Source organism: Meleagris gallopavo, chromosome 16, assembly GCF_905368555.1.
Source record: "Meleagris gallopavo chromosome 16, MGAL_WU_HG_1.1, whole genome shotgun sequence".
Taxonomy (NCBI): Eukaryota; Metazoa; Chordata; class Aves; order Galliformes; family Phasianidae; genus Meleagris; species Meleagris gallopavo.
The window spans coordinates 9,890,338-9,911,785 of NC_139419.1; the positions used below are offsets into that span (position 1 = coordinate 9,890,338).

The 21,448-nt window shown below is 41.7% G+C and overlaps 1 protein-coding gene across 2 annotated transcripts in view; it reads left to right on the top strand.

The window, feature by feature from the left end:
- Positions 1-21,448, top strand: part of USP7 (ubiquitin specific peptidase 7) — a 63,321-nt gene that overhangs the window by 12,578 nt on the left and 29,295 nt on the right. For both annotated transcript variants that reach the window (XM_085237231.1, XM_085237230.1), the window contains exons 2-6: positions 11,541-11,645; positions 16,453-16,651; positions 17,987-18,125; positions 19,303-19,391; positions 20,093-20,201. In XM_085237231.1, coding sequence (XP_085093357.1) covers positions 11,541-11,645; positions 16,453-16,651; positions 17,987-18,125; positions 19,303-19,391; positions 20,093-20,201 — 641 coding nt within the window. The remainder of the gene's footprint in view (positions 1-11,540; positions 11,646-16,452; positions 16,652-17,986; positions 18,126-19,302; positions 19,392-20,092; positions 20,202-21,448) is intronic.

Consider the following 21,448-nt stretch of genomic DNA (forward strand, 5'->3'; position numbering starts at 1 on the left):
CACACGTGCATATTTATTTCTGTAACTTTCTTATGGTCAAAGGATGCAATAGGAAAAAAAGCAAGTGTATCTGCTAGATAAAAGTACAGACACTGTATTGTTTGTGATGGGGTTTGAGAACAAGCTGTAACAGGTGAAGAAAGACTCTCCTGTTACATGGGCACAGATAAATTTCCTTTTGTGTAGCTTAGCTGTTATAAGTATGCCAGTGTTGTGTTACCACCCTGATAAACACAACGTATTGCCATTGGCAAAAACCTGGTGCCTGCATATAGGTGAAATAACAGAATGCTGCATCAGAGGCTTGGGCTGGTGCTTCTGCAGGTCTGCTTGCTTTGTCCGAGTGCAGCTCCAGCAAAAACAAACAAACATTGTACTCTTTTCAGCCTCAAGTCTATCTTGGCTTAGTTTTTGTTGTCTTTTATATCTCATTCTGTATTACAAAAGCATGACCCATCTTTTCCTTTCAGAAATGCAGGAGTATTCTGGTGCGAATAAAAGTTGCGGCTAAACGATTGCTGTTTCTGCAATCTCTCTCTGATCATTCTTAAATCTTTATCTCACTCTGACTTTGGCTGATAATGCCTGGAGCTCATTTCAAGTTGGAGTCAGACCTGGATGTAATGACATCTGTACTGGAGCTCTGCTTCTATTCTGTTGTTTCACAGTGTATAAAGAAGTAATACAGAAACTGACTTAGGTGAGAAACCTTTGAAGGATTCGAAATTGCAGTTGGAAGTTGCAGATTCTGTTAAATGTACAATTATTTCTTAAGCAAGATCTGTTAATTTGAGTTTTGTCTGCTTCAGAAAGGAGAAATAAATCCTTGTAAGATTATTAAGTGAATAACACTGCACAAAAAGGTCTGGAGCTTAGGAAGTGCCAGGAATTCTGTATTGGGCAGTCTGTGGGAGAGCTCTCCTTGCATTTATTTCTGTCCTCTCTCTGCTCTGCCTTGTGCTGTCCTGTGTGCACCCCTCCTCCGAGGACAACCTCAGCTTTCAAGTCATGGAAAGTAATCCAGGAGAAAGGGAGGAAATGAGCTGAGGAGCCAGCGGTGGGGAGGACTGGGGGAAAAAACTACTTTTGCATCTGGCAGGGGTATGCTTAAATTACTGACAGCGTTTGTGGGATTAAAGGTATAGCTGGAAATGTAAATGGCCTAGATACATCAAAAGCAGAGTGTGACTGGGGAGGGTTTGTTCCAGCTGTGTGTGTAGTCACCTAGTTGTAACTCTGATGATGGCCCAGGCCACAAATGATGCATTATTTGGGAGAAAAATTAAGGGTGGGGAGAAGGCTTCTGGGACTCGTGGCTTTCCTGAAACAAAGGAAGAATCATTCATCAGTGGAATAAGGAATTTGAGATGCTGCTTAATTCGGTGGTGATGTTTATACCAGCTCCTCGCCAGAGGCAAAGCAGGAAGATGGTAATTAATTTTGGAAGTCCTCAGAATTTGCTTCAGATGAGTGGTGCAAGCAATGGAGCAAAAATAGCAGTAGTTAGGAAGATTTGCCAGAGAGAATAGAGTATTGAGATTGGGAGTGTATTTGTGGAATTAGGGTGTTTTGCAGAGCATAAGAAAGATTTAATTCAGTGGCTGACACGCAGTAGTCAGCTGCTCTAAAACACATTTTCGAGTCTGGGTTGTTGCCTTTGTGCTCTGAGAATGAAGCCCAGAATGCTATTGAAATACAGGCTGAGGATTTGGCCTATCAAACAATAAATAAAATGGAATATGTAGTAAGAAAGCAAATACACAACAAATGCATAAGCAATGAAGTACAACTTCTTTTCAGAATGTGTTTTTGTCAGAAATATGCGGGTTCTGATCACTGCCACATGTGAGGCTACAAGCTTTTCAAGGAAGCAGGTAACGTTTGTGACCAACCTGTTTTCCTCCCCTGTCAGACAAAGCTAAGCTAAAGCTGATGATGTGAAGAGCTAAATGCTACTCTTGGTGTGGTGAGAGCGCCTTGCTTGGAGCGCTGTGACTGCTGGAGTGGAGGGAGCAGTGGGAGGAGGGGTTGGCTTGTAGGGAGGGACACCCATTGCTGCTCTGGGGATACCAAGTGCTCCTGGCCATGGGGAGGGCTGGAGGGAGAGAGAGTCTTATGGGGAAATAGTTAGGTGGGGCAGTGACACATCAGGGTGTTGAGAGAGTTGCAGTACACAGGAGCCGTGGCATATAAAATAAAACCCATCTGAAGCATCTCTCCATCCTTCATCCACGTGGTTGCACTGCAAAACGAGACTGAAATTGAATTACGTAGGTGGGAGGCCCCAGTTTGTGAATGTCTCTCTTAAATTCCTGTTTCTAAAACAGTTGTTTGCATGATTTGCATAAGCTGCGTATTTTTGAGGCTTGCAGCTGCAGATGGTGCAGCACGATGCATTTGGCTTGGGAAGCTCTGTCTGTGATAAAGAATTGTTTTGAGAATGGTTGCTGCTTTACGAGTGTTGCAGTGGTTGGCAGTAGGTATTTTTTATTCTTCTTTCTTTCCGAGCAGCTTGATTTTTAGATTTAGCTGTTGTGCTAATGCAGATGTGGAACAATCCTCAGTAGTTTTTCTGCCTCATTGATTTGGGGGCACTTATACTAGGTTTGCAAAGAGAGGGCCTCAGAACATTGTGCCTGTTATGTATGTATATCATTTTCTTTAAAATAGAAGGTGTACTTCTTTTCTGACAGTGAGCTGCTGTGAGGCCTTGGGTCCCCTGGCCGCCTTCTTGGCACCAGGACACTGGGGTGGATGTGTTACAGTTGAGTAGTTAAACGGGAAAAACTTTCTGGTCACTTCTTAAGATTTCTTTTGTTTTCATTCAAAAGGAAAAGAACCAACTGACTTGAAATTGCCGACCAAAAAGCGATAAAATTGTCAGTGGAGTGTTTACTGGAGAATTATTAAATTCCTGTTCTGCATGCTTTTAAGAATTCCTTTGTAAGTAGTGGAAGCTGGTGCCCAGGATATGTTCTGTATAAAACACCTTTTCAGCTGAAACTTGTTTGTTAGAAGAAAGACATTCTTCGTGTAGGCAGGAATAAAAAATTAACACAGCTCAGTCCTAATTTTGGCACCTGCTAACATTTGGGTGCTTCCCATATAGTAAGTTGCACTTTCCGAGCAGTTGAGAGAAGCTGATCTGCAGAATGCTCACAGCAACAGTCTGCTCTTTCTTGGAGCCCAAGGAATTAATTGCCCACGTTAGCACCGCAATGGAAAAAATGGGTTGCTGTCAGGAGGGAAAGGGAAAATCAAGTTTAAACCTTATGTACGAGTGAACGCTGGGGAAAGCCCAGCTGTTCCAGGATGTGATGGTGATCCTTGAGTCAGTCCTCTGCTAAGGCCTTTCGAATGTTTTTGGTGGTGTTTGTAGTATGGAGCATGGAAAGGCAGATGGATGGGCCTCTGAATTAATGCTGCCTGGAGTTTAGTGGCTGTTGGGCACATCCAGATCCCAACGCTTGTCTTCCTGCACAGTCATTGGATCATGGGTGTTGTTGTAGGATATGGAACAGTGCAACAAACGGGCTGGAAAATGTAGCTTATTAAATAATAGCCTGAAAAACTCCAGAGCCATGCCTTTCAGGAACTTGGAAACCGGTGCGAAAGAGAGTCTGGAATCTGCGCCTTGGAACAAAGCAGCAGTTCCTTGTCCAGCTCGTTGGAAAGCATCCCTTGTGAGAGAGGAATGGTTCTTGGTTTGCTCTCTGTTGGTGTTAGTTTAAGACAAGTGCGTAATTGCTATTGTTAAATACATTGAACGGGAATGGTGACATTAACCTGAAGTGTAGACTTTTCATAATAGGAATTACTTAATCGCTTGCCACATACACAAGAATATTGCTTCCCCACATCCCAGCAGCTCCTCGTGCAGTCATCTTCCATTCTTTTCTTTGTTTCTGGAAGTGAATGGGAATGTTACGTGCTTTGTACAAGTTCACCGTGCAGCCACGTCAGATTTTTGTGGTCCCACTGTGTACATCCATCCGTTTTTACTCACATTGCAATGAATAAAGAAGAAGGGAGAAAATAGGACCAGTGCTAGCAAATCTGTAATGTAGTGATAGAGAAAAGGCCATTAAAGCACTGCCAAAAGTCACAGGTAGAAATGCTGATGATGTTGGATTTTAGGTGCGAGGTCTCCTATGTGCAAATGTCACATTTTTCTCTAATTCAGACAGATCTGTTTTTTTGGTTTTTTTTTAACAGACTCTTTAGTAGCAAGGTACTGTTAGGCCTACTTAAAGTGAGGCTAAAAGTGAAATTCCCTCCCAGTACAACCAGTGTTGTTGCAGTGCGAAATCTGTGTTACTATCAGCTGATGTTCTCTGCTGGAAATTGATTTTTGCATGTAAGCTCTACCATGGGCAGGTGAACTGTGTTTCCAGTTTCAGGAAATGATGTCAATATTAGAACAAAAGAAGATTTATGGTGCCCTGCTACCTGTCCTGCTGCCTGCAGTGTAGCACAGCTCAGCAGATTCCAGGGCTGAGTTGAGGTGTGAGCAGTGCAATTAGTGTTTGCTGCATGCATGCGTTCTCAAACAGAGTTACAGTATCTTGCTAATAACATTTTGACTTTGTTATGAAAGTAACCATACAGAATCACTCTGCCTTCAGAGCTAGCTTAACAAAGGATAATGCAGCATTTTATTTTATTGTTTCAAATGCAAAACTTCTTTGTTGCTGAACTATATAGCAAGCATTCAGTTGTAGTGCTTACTTTGATGGATGTGCTCTACAGCTTTCTGAAACAGAAGTGTGCTGAGTCAAAATGAAAGAGGTTTGAGTTCTGAAGGCTTATGTAGGTTCCCAACTACTCCCAGTGAAGCTGAGTCAGGTGATAAAGCTGCATGCTTCCCTGTGCTTGAAGAAAGAGAGCTGCATCAGGAGTGCAGTCACTAGTGCCATAACGCACTTATACTCCTATCCAACTAAGCTTGTTCTATTACTGTTTGTCTCCTTTCAAAACACAAAGAACGTGGTCAGAGCACTACAGTTGTGTCACGTTCAGTGCTGGTTGCTCCTGGCTCCGTTTAACAGCATGTCACTTTCTCTCTGTTTCAGAGGTTTGGTTTTCTCCCAGTATTTCTTCAGCCTTTCTTGTGATGCTTGCTGAAGAGCTCTGCGTTTGTTGTTGCAAGAGACAAGTTGATTACTCAGTAAAGCAGTAAAACATAAAAGGGGTGTGATGTTGGAAAGACACGTTGTTTAGGGTGTGTTTGGTAGGCTGGGACCAAGCGCCTTGTCTGCAGTGCAGATGTAATCGTGCTACCATCTCTGGAATGTGCAGAGACAAGACATAACGAGTTTGGATGGTTGCTTCTCCGGCCTTGCTCCTCTAGGTGCAGTGAAGAGGAGGGTAGCACAAGTCTAGTAGTTGTTATAATGGCTCATGACACTTCTGATGCTTCAGCCTTTCCCTTATCATGGAAGAAAATGATTTGTTTTGTCAACTGTTCTGTTTACTGCTTTGAGTATTACATGGGAACCAGATGCAGTCATCTTTCCTTTTTCTTCTGGGTCTGATAGTTTTCTGGAAGTGTAACCTCAGCCAAAAAGCCCATCAGACTGGGAAAAAAACTGGGATGGCTCACAGCAGCATTTTCCTTGCCCTGCTGGCTGCTGAGGAGCTTGTGGCACTGCGGAATGGGTTAACATGGGTTGGGGAGTTGGGGGTTGGCATATTTGAGAAATCATAGCACTGTGTTGAAGAAAAATGCGTGCTGGTAGTGTTGACTGCCCCAAGTTTTTAAACACTTCAAGTGTATGAAAAAAATCTTAAAATGAGAAAGCAGTCTATAGAAACTGCTTCTGCAAGAGTATAAAGTTGTAGATATATGGGATAATTGTAGGTGTGTTGTCAATGTCCAAATTGATCTCTGGTTCATGCAGTCTTTCATTTAACACTGCATTATTCATAAAGCACCGAGTTAAGATGCTGAGAGCTGGCAGTAATTTAGTCACTGCTTGTTTTTGTAAACTTGGTGTGGAGGGTGACTTCTTGAATGGCAGCTTTTGGTTCACTGAATAATTGTGCTGATAATACCTTAATGATTTACATGTCTATAAGAAATTAGTCACATTTTTAAGGCTTAAGATGTTGTTTAGTAAATGCCATCAACGTGCTCATCTCTGTATAGGCAGGCAGATAAACGAGGCGCTGTGGCAGGCTGCTTAATTTAGAGAATAGCTTCTGGGTCGGCTGGTTGTTCTCAGCTATCTTTCTGCTCACAAAGTTACATTGTACCTCCCTTTTATCTTTAAATAAAGATAGCTTTCTTCGTAGGATGATGTTCCAGATGCTGTTTGCCTTGGCATGTACCTCTCATGGATGAAGTTTGGTGTTCAGGAGCTGCTTAGGGAAGTAACTTCTGGCTTATCCGGGAATGTAATAGGTACGATCACCTTCAGTTACAAGACTTTGGATTCACGAGGTGCACTGACACAACATACAAGCACTCATGCCATCTCATCTTTTGTCAGAATGTTCCCTTTGACAGGCAGACATAATGACAGGAACGTAGGGCTGTAATGGTCAATCAGTGGAATACAGGCGGTGGCTGCAGCGTCGCTGGCTGCCCGCTCCGTGCTCCATGTGCTGTAGGCATGGCAGGGCTGGGCCTGCTTCCAGGCAGCTCCCCACCCCAGTGATGTTTCTCTCTTTGATTGCTGTCTTTGTAGCATCATCTCATGCTGCAGAGGATTTGCAATTCACAGTCATTAGTGCGATAATTTATTTTGGACGCTTCAGAGGGCAGGAGACTTCTGTATTACTCTTTAAGCCCTCCCTCCCTCTTTTTTTTTTTTTTTATAACAAGCATTGGCTGCTTGTTCTTCTTTAAAGAGAGTTAAAAAAAATAATAATATTTCCTTTCTTTTAAATTTCCTAAGGCAAACTGTGAGAGCACCAATGACCCTTAAACCTTGTCTCCCTCTGCAGTCACCTCGCTGTCCGTGACTGTGCCGTTCTCCCTTACTCTGCTCACTTGTCTCTTGCCCTCTGGTACTTCTCCAGAAGCTTTTTCCCCTTACTTGGTGTCCTTTGTAGTTTTCTGGGTGAATTAATGAAAAAATAATAGAACAGGAAGGGAAAAAAAAAAAAAAAAAAAAAGCAAATTACCCACTCTTTTGCTAATATGAGAATTACTTCTTTTTATTTTTGCTATAATTTCAAGTTTCAGAAAGTCATAAGTAACATCTGTGGCATCAGCGTTCTGTACCTTAGCAACAGTCTTCAGAATGTTATGGGTCCTCTTCCCACCCTGAATAGTCAGCTTGATCTCCATCTCTGTATTTAGTCTTTTAAAATGTTTGGGGGGGTTGGTTTGTTTTGGGTGCTTTTTGGAAAGGCAGCAGTACTACAGAAATGGATCGATGCTTCCACAGGTTTTTATTACAGCAACCTAGGTAGGTATGCCTTAAAAAGGAAATGATTGAACACTATTGCTTACTTCCCTTTCTCCTGAGTCCCTTTGTGCAGCTAGGAAGTGGTGTTTGTATTCTGACTGTACATAGGGATTACAGGACGGGTACTTTCTCTTATTCTGAAGGGCTTTGTTTTTCCAAAGCAAGCAAATTTGGTCACTTTTTTTTCTATCAGGTGAACAATTTCCAGTTTTTTGGTCTTAAAGCAGTTCTAGTTGGTCGAAGACTGGCTGTTGTGGTTAAGTTACTCTGATCATGGGACTTGTTTGGTTGTTTCTGTTGTGTGCATAATCCCAGCTCCCTGGGAACTCTGCCTGTTGCTCTGGCTTTCATGCAGTGGGTCCCAGACTTCTGGAAGCCCAAAGGCTTTTTGTAAGCTGCTGTCTAGTTGCATAAAACCCAGTACCTCTGATGAGGCCATTTGCAGGCCGCTTCTGTGGTTTGGGGAATGTTTGCTACAGGGAGTTGTGAAATAATCTGTATTTTAACAACTCCTAGTGCATTTTGACTGCTACAAGACTCATTTTGTCCACTTTCCAGTGAAATTTACATAGTCTGTCTATATACTGTTTTATTTCCATGCATTTTTAGGAAAGGTACTAAAAGACTTTGTAGCATCTTCTATGAAATTACAGTGGCTTTGGTTCCAGAATGCCTGGTTCACAGAGGGGGAGGAAGACTGTTCTGTTAGCTGCTCCTCCCAGCACCCTGTGTCCAGCCTTCAGCTGCTGCAGGCACCATGGTCACATCATCGCAGAGGTCTGTACAAACCGTGGGACACCTCACAGTCCTCAGTGCTGGTGGTTTCCATCATAAGGCGGTTGTATGTGGTGAGGTGTCAATTTAGTGGCACCGTTGCTTCAGCACTGTGGTCTGCTTAACCTCAAAAGGAAACAAATTTTTCATAACCTGCCAGGCAGTCTGCTTCATTTTCTCCTCTGTGGCCACCAGGTCCAAAAGCTAATGAGAAACACTGTAGGTAATCTTTCAGAATTAGAACACTTGGTATGACTTGAGCCGTGACAGCAGCCCTGTGCAGCTGTAGCTCAGTGTTAAACTTCTGGTGGCCATGGTTTCGTTGCTGAGGGAGAGGACTCCTTCTGTAGCTTTAGTCCACGAGGGACTGCAGACATGGTCACTGCTGAGCTGCGCTTTGTATTCAGTGTTCTTCTCTACCAATATAACAGGCTTCTTATTTGTTCAAAGGCCACATTATCCAGACAATACGATTTTTACCTTCTCATCAATAATAGAAAAAATACGATCAACTTTGAGATTCCTTCCCTCTAGATTGGAATAACTGTGAGCAGCAGAGCAATGTGATGCGAAGTTGATCTTATTAAACCAGCTGTATTCAGCTAAGAGCTTTTTGGACTAAAGGTTTTTCAGATGTTGTACTTCTTTCTGATTACTCAACTGCACGAGTATTTTGGTGTGCTAATGTTGAGGTCACTGTCTGTAACAAAGATTTTAGCAATGTCTGTGAGTTACGGCATTGCATGGTATGATTGTAGCTTCAGAGGGTTTGGGCTTTTGAATAGCCATATTGCTCTCAGGCTTCTGTCTGAGCTGTTCAGTGATCTCTGTTAGTGAGCTGTGCCTTCACCCTGTCTTGTGCTGGACCTGTGAGTGGGCTGCCTGGCTTCCTGCTAATTCCTCACAGTTAATTGTCTGCATCAGCATCTTTCAAGTTGTGTGCATCAATTTGTTTGACTTGATTTCACGTCAGCAATCATGATCTTTTGGAAGATAAGTGGGAACTCATTGTTTTGCTCAAACTTAAATCTGAAATGCTTCTTCTCAGATGCCCTCTAACTGAACCTCCAAACTGCAGAGACTCTTTGAACACCTGAAGCTGTTTGGTTTCTTTATACTGCAGTGGCATGAGCAGAAAGAAAACTGTAACTCCAGAAGTTTGACTTATTGTTGCTGTTCATCATATTCTGCTTTCTTTTTTTTTCTAATGAAACAATACTTAAGTCATAACTATTGTGTTTTGGAGAGGTAGAAACCAATTTAGGTGTTCTTTACAAGGCAGCCTAACAGTGTTTGTCTGCTGTTACTGTCTGCTACTGTTACTACTACTGTTACTGTGTGTGCTCAGGAGCTGTGGTGCAGTGCTGCCGTGTGTGTTGGGATGGGCATTCGGGATATGTGCTGTGCTGTGGTTTGTTTTTTCCCCTCATAGTATCTCACATGTGCCTCTGCTGTGTCTCCTAAGGTGATCACTTTTGCTCTGATTGCTTCTGTGTTTTCTCCCTGCTCTCTGCTGGCTGTGCTTTGGGGCAGTGCAGTGCAGCATCTCTCAGAAGCCCGTCACTGTTAAAGCCAGGTCCTAGCTCACAGACATGTCAGTGTTCCCTGCTGCTGGCGAGGGACTGGCTGCACTTCGGCTGTTTGCTCCAACCTGTTTATAGGCATTAAGTTGCCCTGATGGTGACTGGAAACGAAGCAGCCTGTGTCAGTGTGCAGGCAGTTGCTGTGCTGCCGCAGGCTGTATGCTGTGTGCCCTGCAAGGAGCTCTGCCCCTGCCCTCTCAGACTTTGTGTTGTTGGAAGAGAAAAAGAAAGAAAGGTGAGCTGTGGAGATAAACGTGGTGATATAAGAAGGCTGCGGGGTGACCTCACTGCAGCCTTTCAGTACCTAAAGGGAGCCTACAGAGGGGAGGGGAATCAACTCTTTGAAAGGGTTGATAACTGCAGGACGAGGGGAAATGGTTTTAAGTTGAGAGAGGGGAGATTTAGGTTGGATGTCAGGGGGAAATTTGTTACAGAGAGAGTGGTGACATGCTGGAATAGGCTGCCCAGAGAGGTTGTAGATACTCTGTCCCTGGAGGTGTTCAAGGCCAGATTGGATGGGGCCTTGGGCAGTCTGGTCTAGCATTAAATGGGGAGGTTGGTGGCCCTTCATGTGGCAGGGGGGTTGGAGATTCATGATCCTTGGGGTCCCTTCCAACCCTGGTCATTTTGTGATTTTTTTGTTCCTTCCTGCTCCTCAGTTGCAGTTTAAGCCTTTCCCTTCCCAGTTAGTTCTGTTGTAATTAGGTAGCTGTTGTTTGAACCCAGCGCCGCAGTGCTGGTTGCTGCCGGCGGGCTCTGTCTGCCTCACCCAGCAGCAGCCTTCAGCACGAGTGGTCATCGGCGTTGGGATCGTGCTGATGAGACGCAGTGGGTGCCCGCTGGGACGCAGCAGATATCTCAGCGTCAGAGCTCTAATCCAGACAGAAATCTCAGCTCCCATCTGTTTCTGTTCGTTAGTTCTGTAAGTTTTACTTGGGGAGCTGCTAATCCAGTGACAGCGGAGAGCAGCGCCCGTTGTTGCAGCGTTTTCCTGCACGCCGGCCGTCTGCAGCCCGCTGCAGCAGCGCCTTACGGGGCGGCAGGGCTGGCCGCTGTCCGAGGTGCTGCCGCGAGGTCCCGCAGTCAGCGGCTTGTGCCGCGTGCCCGCAGCGCCTGCTGGTTAACCGGGATCGTCAAAGCGCCTTGAAGATACTCGGGTTTAGTTCGTGGTGTTGTTTCGTACTTACAGTTTTAGTAGCGTTTGATGTATGTTTTAGATTAGTGTCAGTAGTGGCTGGAAACTGGAGAATGTTACTTCTGAGCTGTTCCCAGGATGGGTAAAGTAAAGGACTTTCTTTGCATTTTTTTCCAAGTTAGATTTAAAAATGCACCTTTACGTTTGATTAGATACTTTTGTTTTCCTTTTAAAAGCAGTGAAACTGAAGAAGACATAAAGCATGCTGTTGGTTTACCAGTCTGTTACTAAAAATGTATCAATAAAGGTGGGATAGCAGGACAAAGTTATTTACGAGGTCATTTTCACTTTGAGACTTGGTTTTGAAATTCTGAGTGTAAGGCCATTAGAAGCTTAAGAATGCTGGCGTTCTCTGTTAATACGGGCTTTTTATCAGGTCATTAGTGTTCATTGGCTTGCAGAATTCTACAGTTGCACATCCACAAGTACAGTAGCTGTGCTGCTGCTTTGGTGGATGCTGTTCAGCAGGACAAAGTGTGCCTATGTTTGAAAAGTAGTCTGTCTCATAAGTATTACCTGAGATAGAAATGTCAATACAGTTGAGTAATTTTTGTTTTTCTTTTTCTGTGTTAGCTGGAGATGCAGATGATCCTCCAAGAATTACTCAAAATCCTGTCATTAATGGGAATGTAGCAATGGCTGATGGACACAACAACACCGAAGAAGACATGGAGGATGGTAAGGAAATACAGATGAGAACATCTAGCCGGCTGGCTTTGTTATTTTTATGACTTTGAGAACAAAATGGCCTATGTTTTATCTGTCCTTTGAACTGCATCTCATTAAAAAATCAAAGCCTCGGTAGTTAACTCCTTGTTCTCTGTGTAGCTTTTTACAAAGCTATCCAGTAGCTTCAGGGTCCTGACAGGTAGTTTACTTATTTTCTCTTTTAAGTATTCCTTTAAACACTGCTGAAAGTTACGCTGTTCATTGTTAAATTCTCTGACACATTCATTTATGCATACTGCAGCTGTGCATTACCAAATAGTGATGTGTGGCGGTTACACAATTCCTTCAGGACAGTTAGAGAGTCCTTATCTGTTACGTGGCAGCTATGATCAATTTTTCTTTGTGTAATAAGTCACTGTAACTATTCCTTTGACGAATATATTCCACCCTTGCACTTGAGTCCAAGGGAAATTGTGCCTACTGATGTCCCTTTTAATGAGAAGGAAAAGTGATGGAGGTTTTGAAATATTTTTGTTGACCTGTTAAATAAAAGTGCATGTGTAATTTGTTTTTTTTTGTTACAGAAGATATAATTTTAAAATAACTATGATAGAGTTACTTAATCTGAAGTTCACTTAAGTTTGTTGTTATATTCAGTGAAGGAAGTGCCCAGTTGTATTTCTTTTCTTAAGAGAGGAGGTGAGGGAGAAACTGCCTTTATTTCAAAGAACAAAATAAATGGAACTGGGAGAAGGGAGACAGTGTGAGTGGGATTCCTTCCCCTCTGATTCTTTGTCTCATGTTGTCTTGTGAGAGATAAATCTGAAGTACTTGAAGCTTTGTGGAAAATATTCACTGGTTTAGTTTGAGAAAAAATCACAATTTGAGTTTAAAGAGCAAAAAAGCGCTGCTTTCACGTGTTTATGGAACCTGATAGTAGATAGAGTACTGGTAGAAAATGGTAATATTCTATGAAGAGAATATGGTTTGAATTCAGGACATGCTCTAACATTGGCAAAGATAAAGTTTCCTAAGATTGGATTATTGCAAGAGAGTAAAAACTAGGTCTGTTCAGCCTGTGATTTTTGTTATTGATCTCATTCAGGTGACTTTAATTCACTGTAATTAAGTCTGAAACAGGAATTTTTGTTTTGATCAAGACAAATTTTTTTTGCCTGTTATAAAAGATCTTAAGTACCTTTTATGTTTATTGTGATATTAATTATTGTCCTCATGTACATTCAATGTGGTCAGGAGCATTGATGTACTGTGCTGTTGGACAGCTTTCAGAGGTAGAATATGATTGTTAAGCAATACTCTGGTAGTTTCTCATTACCATATTTGATGAAGGAGTGCCTGGATACGTCTTGGTGCTATGATATTTTATATACACAGATAGAAAGTGTTGTTATTGCAAAGACATTCCTGAAGACTTGCATCGTGTCAGTGCATGGTGCTGTTTCAAGGCCTTGTAAATCAGATGAGGTGTTTGTTATTGTGTTATTTACACATCAGTGCAATTGCTGGCTTGCTGTTGGTTCGTTTGCTATCCTGAGCTGCAGCACAGTGTGCATGTATGATGGGCAGCCAAGAGGTTCACAGGATAGAGGAGAAAGCAGGAAGGCACCGACCTCTGTAAGCGTCCTCCGTGTTCCTCTGCTGTTTTTCTTAGCAAGTGAGAACAAGCTGAGCTGAAAGAGGGTGCGAGAGGAGAATTTGGATACTTCAGTAAGAAAACTAACATGAGTTTTAACAGTTTCTGTGGAACAGGTGAAAAGTAGGATAAAATGTTGGTGCTTCCTTCCTGTGGGATCATAGAAACCAACTGTTTGAATTCAGGACATTTTTGAGATGTTTTTGTTTTTTCTGCTTAGCATGAGAAGAAACAACTGAGATGGGGGAAAAAGTGCAGCTCTCATCCCATTGGTCTGGCAGCAAACGTGGGCATTGAGTAACACAGCATGAGACTGCAGTGCACCACTGGCAGGACTTGAGATGGGGCTGTGCTCTTCAGGGGCTGGTGCTGGTCTGTGTGATGTGCTGGCAATACAAAACAACCAGCAGAGGGGAGCGTGCTGTGATTTGTGCAGGAAAGGGCTCAGAGACCTGATATTTGTGAAATGAAATAGTTTTGCAAATATAATTAAAAGCAATAAAAATAAAGCTCTGATCAGATTTGCTTCATAAGCTCGTCAGTATTCCACGCAGCACCTAACATAAATTCCCTCTGAAGTTAAAGGTCAAACAGAAGGTCCCTAACAAAACCAACTCAGTGCTTTGCAGTTTCCCAGTGCTGCCTTGTTTCCATTAAGAATTAGCAGCTAGGAGGGCTTCAGCAGTGCCAGTATTAGCCACGTGCCAGTGTTGCATGTGCTGCTTTTGCATCACTTTAAAAATATCCATAGACTATTCAGCTGGTTTTGCTATTAATAGTTCAGGTTCAAAATATTTTAATAACTTTAGTGTACTTTAAAGTTAGCAACATCTACTAAGGGAAAAAAGAAATCTGATTTTCTCAAAGTTTTAAACACAAAAATATGTACTTCATTTTTAAGATGGATCATATATTGTGTTTGGATCTGTAATTTGGAGAGTCTTTGTTGTGTCACGGTGTTAAGTGTGACGTTAGTGTCATCAGTGACAAAATCTTTTCCATCTAGCAGATGTGATCCATAGCATGTAACTTCAGCGGGCAGGGTTAGCTGGATCTGCTCTTCCAGCCTTGTGTTTAACTCTGTGTATGGCAGTGATTCATGGAAGCCTTCCTTGCCAGTCACTGCAAAATTATCCTGCTGCCAATTGCAGCCTTGTATTAGAGGTTGTCAGATATGATGGCAAAGGAAGGTTTTACTTATTTATGTGCTCAGACTTACTATTTAAACTTTGTTTTATTTAAATACAGTTCTTGTTTTAATCAATTGCACTTGTTTAAAGCATGGGCTTTCTGGAAGGAAGAGAAGGTTGTTATTTCTAGGGACTGTGTTTGTATTTTTAGAGAAACTTCTATTTCAGAGTTGACCTTTGCTGCAAGGCTGCATTTTTGTGACATAGTTTCTAGCGATTACTGAAGTTCTGTACTGAGAAGAGCCCTTCCCTGGTGAAGTCTCACGCACAGGCTTCCTTGAAAAGAAGACAAGAAGTACAGGCCAGCTTGCTTGGAAGCATCTGCAGATGCTGCCTGAGCCTGGTAGTGAAGCAGTGTCCTTGTGCTGCAGTGCTCTGAACGCACTTGGTCTGCTCGTTTTTGGATGCTGAAGTACTGGGCTGTGAACAGGGAAGTGTTTTCCAGCTGTTTTGAGATACATGTGATATAAGACAGAGTTAAATTGGTAATAACTGTTAAAGATTGTCTAAAAAGAAGCTTGAAAGTGTGGCACTCCTTTGTTCATAGAAGTGCAGCTGCCTGGGTTCTGTCAACAAGCAGTGAGTAGCTGAGCTGGGTGGGAAGCGAGCAATGAGTAGGTGAGAAACTGCTGGTTTGGCTGCACTTGCAGTGGGGGAGCAGGAGAAAGTAAACCCCAGCAATGGGAAAATGTCAAGGAAGCTGGCAGCACAGAGCATTGTGACAATTGTTACAGCTGTGGAGGGGAGATCAAGTAGAGGGGTTGGCTAGCTTCTGTTGTAGTAGTTACTTTTAAGAGCTGATTAGGGAAGCTTGTCTGTCCTGCCTTACACAGATATGGCCAACTGTGTTGCCAAAGTCAAAATCAGCAGCAAGATAGCTGCTTGAAAAGAAAACTGCTTTGCAGGGGCAAAGAAGGAACTTTGTCAAAGCTCCTGTGCAGTTGTGGACAAAAATTCTAGTTTGTTGTGTGGAGTGTATAATCTTTCCTCTATTGCATGTTGTAATTAAAATAATTTGGTTTCTTAAATAAGGTAATAGCCAAGACTTGACTCACCCAGTTCCTGCCTTGTCCCTGCACCCCAGTGCTCTTGAGTTCAGTATCACAGCACATGATGTGCCCAGGGCTGCATGCCTTGTGCTGCTTGGACCTCCCAATGCCCAGGAGCAAACCTGGCTGTGCTGTGCAGGACTTCAGATGAAGCCATGGAGGGAGAAAAATAAAAAAGGCAGGAGAGTTTGTTGGGCACCCTCTGTTACACCTTCCTTGCCCCATGCCATTGTTCAGATGAGCTTTGAGTTCTTTATCCCTATATACAATGTGAGGTGTATTGCAGGAACAAGAGCCCAGACTTGTGCCTTCCTGAAGCTGTGCAGCTTCCAGCATGCTGTTACAGCTCTGTACAGCAGCAGTGGAGCAGATTGTGGTATACAAAGAAGTGAGGATGTGGAAGGAAGGCAAAATTAGTTTCAGTGTGTCAAAATAAGCAGTGTTAAAGACTGTCTCATTTAACTTTATTTTAGACCACTAAAAATCTCTAAAGCTTCTGCATACAAGATGCAGGATCCTCCTCTTCAGTAATTCTTCTGCTGTCTGATAGAAGATTAAAAGGAGGTTGATTTGTTCTGAACAGACACTTTTCCAAGCAGAAAACAGTAAGTAGGCAGTGACTTGGTATTAAGAGTCAGTTGGACAGATTGTGAGAATCCTTCAATCATTAAGAAGAAATTGTCCAAAAGGAGTTTATTCCAGTACTCTGTCTTCCTGAATGCTATTGCAGTGTGTTCTTCAAAACAAAAAAAAAAGTTGAAACTTCGGTTGTGTGGGGGGTAAATGACACTGCAGATTTTGTTTTGTTTGGTTGCTTCCAGAACCTCACTATAGCAAACACACTGATGTTGGCAGGGATTGTTTTGGAGGACAATACATGAGATTTTTCAAATGCTCTCTGCACGTACATGTATATCTTGCAGATACAAGTTGGCGATCGGAGGCAACCTTTCAGTTCACAGTCGAACGCTTCAACAGATTGAGTGAATCAGTTCTCAGCCCTCCCTGCTTTGTACGGAATTTGCCATGGAAGATCATGGTCATGCCACGACTCTACCCGGACAGACCTCACCAAAAAAGCGTAGGATTCTTCCTCCAGTGCAATGCAGAATCTGATTCCACGTAAGACCCTTTAAGTATTATTGGAGTCTTCATGTGATACTATTTGAACTGTATTGTAATAAGTGTAGGCATCTGAAAACACCTACTTCATCCAACTTTCTTCGAGAGGAAAGAATTCTTGCAAGGTGTTGAGTCCTCTTTTCATCCTGACCCTTCAAAATCCTAAAGCACAGGACTAATCCTCTCTTTCAGCAAGATTGTGATAGAATTCAGGTATGTTTCAGTTTGAGTACTGAAGGGAAGTCTTTGACAGTTCTCTTAGCACGTGAGAAGTTCTGGGTTCATTTCAAGCGGAAGAGCTGCTGGAGCTTTAAAGCCCTGCTGAGCCATAGATCCCACCCTGTGAGGAGCAGGAGAGGGTCGTTCTCTGCAGCTGAGGCAGGGAACTGTGTTGATGTAGTCCTTGAACTGAGTTCATTGCTCAGTCAATAAGGACTCAGATGTCTTCTCAGATTCCTGTATGCAAAACGAGTTTGACCACATTTGACCCTTGGTAAATAGTATAATAAATTAAAAAGAGAATTACTGCACTTTATCCAGTTAAAGAGCAGGTGCCTCACAGGTATCCTTTCCAGTATGATAGCTTCATTCTTGCATCAAATCTTAGACCATTTTCACTCTGAGTAATGATTGTTCTTTCCTGTCATTTTTGTAACCTAAAATGTGAATGCTCAGTGCAAAGGTAAGGAGGAAAGATGTGTCACCAGTTCCTGTGAGAAGTGGTTCGCACATAGTAGTCACAGAAAAAGCGTCAAGTAATCTTCAAAAGTATTGAGCTAGATGCTAAGAAAGCAGTAATGCTTCTGTATGAGACATTGACAAGTCTGTGTCTGAACTGATGTTCATTCTGATTTACACCAGTGTCATAGATTTGAGCAGGATCATAAATGCTGCTGAGAAAATCTGGGGAATTGGGAAATGTATCTGATGGGAGGGAGGGAAGGCAGAAGAACCTCCTCCTTTCCTTTGTTAAAGACTGAGTTATCCCAGTCTGGAGACACCAAGAGCCCTTTCAGCTGACATGCATGTTGGCACCAAAGTAGATGAAAAATAGAACCTTAAACCACTGTTGCCTGTGATTCACCAACAGTCCTTAATAACACTGCCCAAGGAGAACCTCTGTTCCAGCTGAATTCAGATTTGTAATGTGGCTTCAGAAGGCCTCAGTGATTCATACCCTCAAATGATTAATCAAACCTTAACATCAAACAAGAGAAAATAAAAGAAAAATCTGTGTATAAAAGCAAGGTAGCAAAAAACCCAATCAAGGGTGTTCTTAGTGATTATAAAAAGCTGCTATTTGAATGATTTCACGTGCTTCTTCTGTATTCGTAGGTCATGGTCTTGTCATGCACAAGCAGTTCTCAAGATAATAAACTACAAAGATGATGAAAAATCATTCAGTCGTCGTATTAGTCACTTGTTCTTTCATAAGGAAAATGATTGGGGCTTTTCCAACTTTATGGCCTGGAGTGTAAGTAATTGGACTTCTATTAATCTGTTACTGTATAGGAGAAGTTTAGTACTTATTCTTCTGGAGCCTGAAATACCTGTGGAAATGTATTTTAAGCTGCTTTTCTTGTCATTGCTGAAGATTATTTTCAATTTCCTATGAATTCTTGTCCTTACTGTAGATTGATTTTATTTTGACTTAAATATTCCACTTGATCAGGTGGAGGCCTGTTGATTAACCCACAGAAATGATCCAAGGAATGGAGCACCTTTCCTATGAGGGCAGGCTGAGAGTGCTGCAGCTGTTCAGCTTGGGGAAAGATACAGGGAGACGTGAGGGCAGCCCTTCAGTGTCAAAAGTGGGGCTATGAGAAAGAAGGCTCTTTAGCAGGGTCTGTAGTGATAGGACATGGGGAAATGGTTTCAAACTAAAAGAGGGGAGATTGTTACTGGACATAAGGAAGAAGGTTTTTCTACAATCAGAGTGGTGAAGCACTGGAACAAGTTGCCCAGAAAGGTGATGGATGCACATTCAAGGTCAGGATAGAGCTGGCTCTGAGCTGCCTGGTTGAATTGCAGGTATCCCTGTTCATTGCAGGGAGGTTGGACTAGATGACCTTTAAAGGTCCCTTCCAACTCAAATGTTTCTGAATATCTGAATGACTGTCACTTGGTGAAAACAAAAGAAAACAAGTAATGTCATTCTGGAACAACATAGACTTTCTTGCATTTCCATGTGTTCTTCATGTACGTGTACATACACTTCAATGGACAAAAATACTACAGAAGCTTACCTTGAGACAGCTTTTTAAGCATTTTCGAAGGTTAGTCCTCTAATCTTTCATCTGGCTGGAGCAGTGTTCATTGGAAGCTCAGCTTTTGATTACTGACTCTTTAATATCCACAGGAAATTGAAATAGTTTTGCAGAAGCTTAAAAAGCTGGAGTAGGTTTCCTGTATTGAGACATTAAAAAATGATCCAACTGCATTAAGCTGAAAAACAGTTTTTCTTTTCTGCTGGCCTTCACTCTGCCCTGCCCTCCCCTTCCCTCCTTCCCCCCCAAGTCCCACTTTGGTTTATGATTACAGATAGATCCGGTTTGGAAATTAAGTGATGTCTAACTGGTTGCTTCACTGCAATATTGTAAGGTACAGAAGTTTTGCAGTTTTCATGTTCCTGTGTCATTTGTCTTCTACAGGAAGTTACTGATCCTGAAAAGGGCTTTATAGAAGAGGATAAAGTTACTTTTGAAGTCTATGTTCAAGCAGATGCTCCCCATGGAGTGGCGTAAGTACCTTTGTTCCAAAATAATTCTTGATTCTACTGTTTTTACCTTACTTCAAATTGTTCAGGTATTTTGTTAATAATAGTTGTAGCTCATTAGATATTCTCATTTAGTCACCTTTAATTGATGAATTTTCCCAGTGAATAGTTTTCATTGTCTCAATTTGTTAAATTTCAGTATGCATTATTCAGCACAATGTTTGTGAAACTTTTACTTTTGTACAATTGGTTTGTGATTTAATAGCTCTGCAAATCCAGCCTCAGTGTTTCTGATCTTGCAAGTGAAACTCTTATCAGATATAATCAGGTGACTCTGCTGTCTATGTCTAGCTTGTCTGGGTTTACAGCTGTTTAAAACCTCCTTGTCTGAGTCACTCTGCCTCATGTCATTTCTAAAGAAATTGGTTCTGCTGAAATGTAGACTTGCCCTTAAATGTATAGCTCTGGGTTCCAGCACACTTTCATAATAAATAACTTATCTGCCATATGGAATGTATTATAAAAGAAAATTTATCAAAATTGCAAAGCATGTAATTCCAAAGCTTGTTGCTGGTAGTGCTGGTGTTTTTAGTCTGTTATTTCAGTATTAAGTAATAGAGAGAAGTATCTACAGCACTGGTACCTCAGAACAGATAGTCTTTATTACACTTAATACACTTCTGTCTTGATTTCAACCTTAATTGATTGATTTTAACTTTTTCTAGGTGGGATTCAAAGAAGCACACAGGATATGTTGGCTTAAAGAACCAGGGAGCAACTTGTTACATGAACAGTTTGTTACAGACTTTATTTTTCACAAATCAACTACGAAAGGTAATTAGTATGTGGGGGAAAAAGAAATGAGATTGCTGTATATAGAAGTGCTTCAAAACAGACCTGATTGTCCCTTTTGCCTCCTTCATCCTCTTACAGAAGTTGTAATTTATGTGGTCATGCACATCATACTTGACGAAAAGGAAAGGAAGCTTCCTTTTCTAGTTTGATGAGCATAGGTTTTTGGTTTTGTGAAAGTAGTCAGGATACCTGGTGAAAAAAGGAATGTTTTTTAGCAACGCTAAGCATAAAATGTCCATTAATTGTACTGGGAAAGGAAAAAAGGACTGATTCAACTTCTTACAGATCTGAGGGAATTTTCCTTAAGTTAAAATGGAAAAATCAGTTGTGACTTCTCAACCCATAAACATAATTAAAAAATAAATATGACCATTTGTTCTGGTTTTTAATTTGTTATGTGGTTGAATTACCTGCCGTTGTGGTTTGTGTATTTGTAGTAATGAAAATATCATAACTTCAGTAGTTTGAACAACTTTATACTTGCTTCGTTTGTATGTTTTTCATTTACTACAGATGGTTCTTCTGTGGTGGAAAGAATAGAATTTTGACGTGTGGGCTTAATATCTCAGTGAAAAACGGGATGAAAGATAGTAGGTCACGTGTAAACTTAAAATAGTGCAATACTTCAATGGGTTAAAAACATAAGTGATGTCTTCATATTGGAGCGTGGCTGGCTGGAAAATCTGAAAATATGTATATGGGAAGATATAAGTACACCATTTCTTTGTTGGCATCTCCTGTTGATCCTGCCTACTTCATTCATTTACTGTTATTGGTGATTAGCATTCCTTAATTGAGAAAAGTTTTCCGCTTCAAGGATTTTTGAAGACTCTTTTGTCATTCTTAATTCTCGATCTGTTCTTTTTGCTTTCTATATTTTACAACTTCTCCCTGAGTGTTTAATGTCGGTGTTCTTGCCGTCTGTGGTTATTGTATCTCTCTTACTGATAGTTAAGTATTCTGACTTCTTTTTTCCCTTGAGTGTACAAGGTTGTTCCATTAAGCTTTCTTTTCTCCAAAACTTTCCTTCTGTTATATCATTTTCCACTGTCTTACCATTATTATTTGTATCACAGTGACCTGCAAGTGTTCCTGTTGAGATTTTTCTTTTGCAGTGTGCTGTTTACTCTGAAGTGTTGCAAAAAATAGCATGTTGAGCTCCAGTAGCCTGTAAGTGAGATCTTACCAGTGCCACACACAAGAAAAAAATACTTGATTTGCTTTGC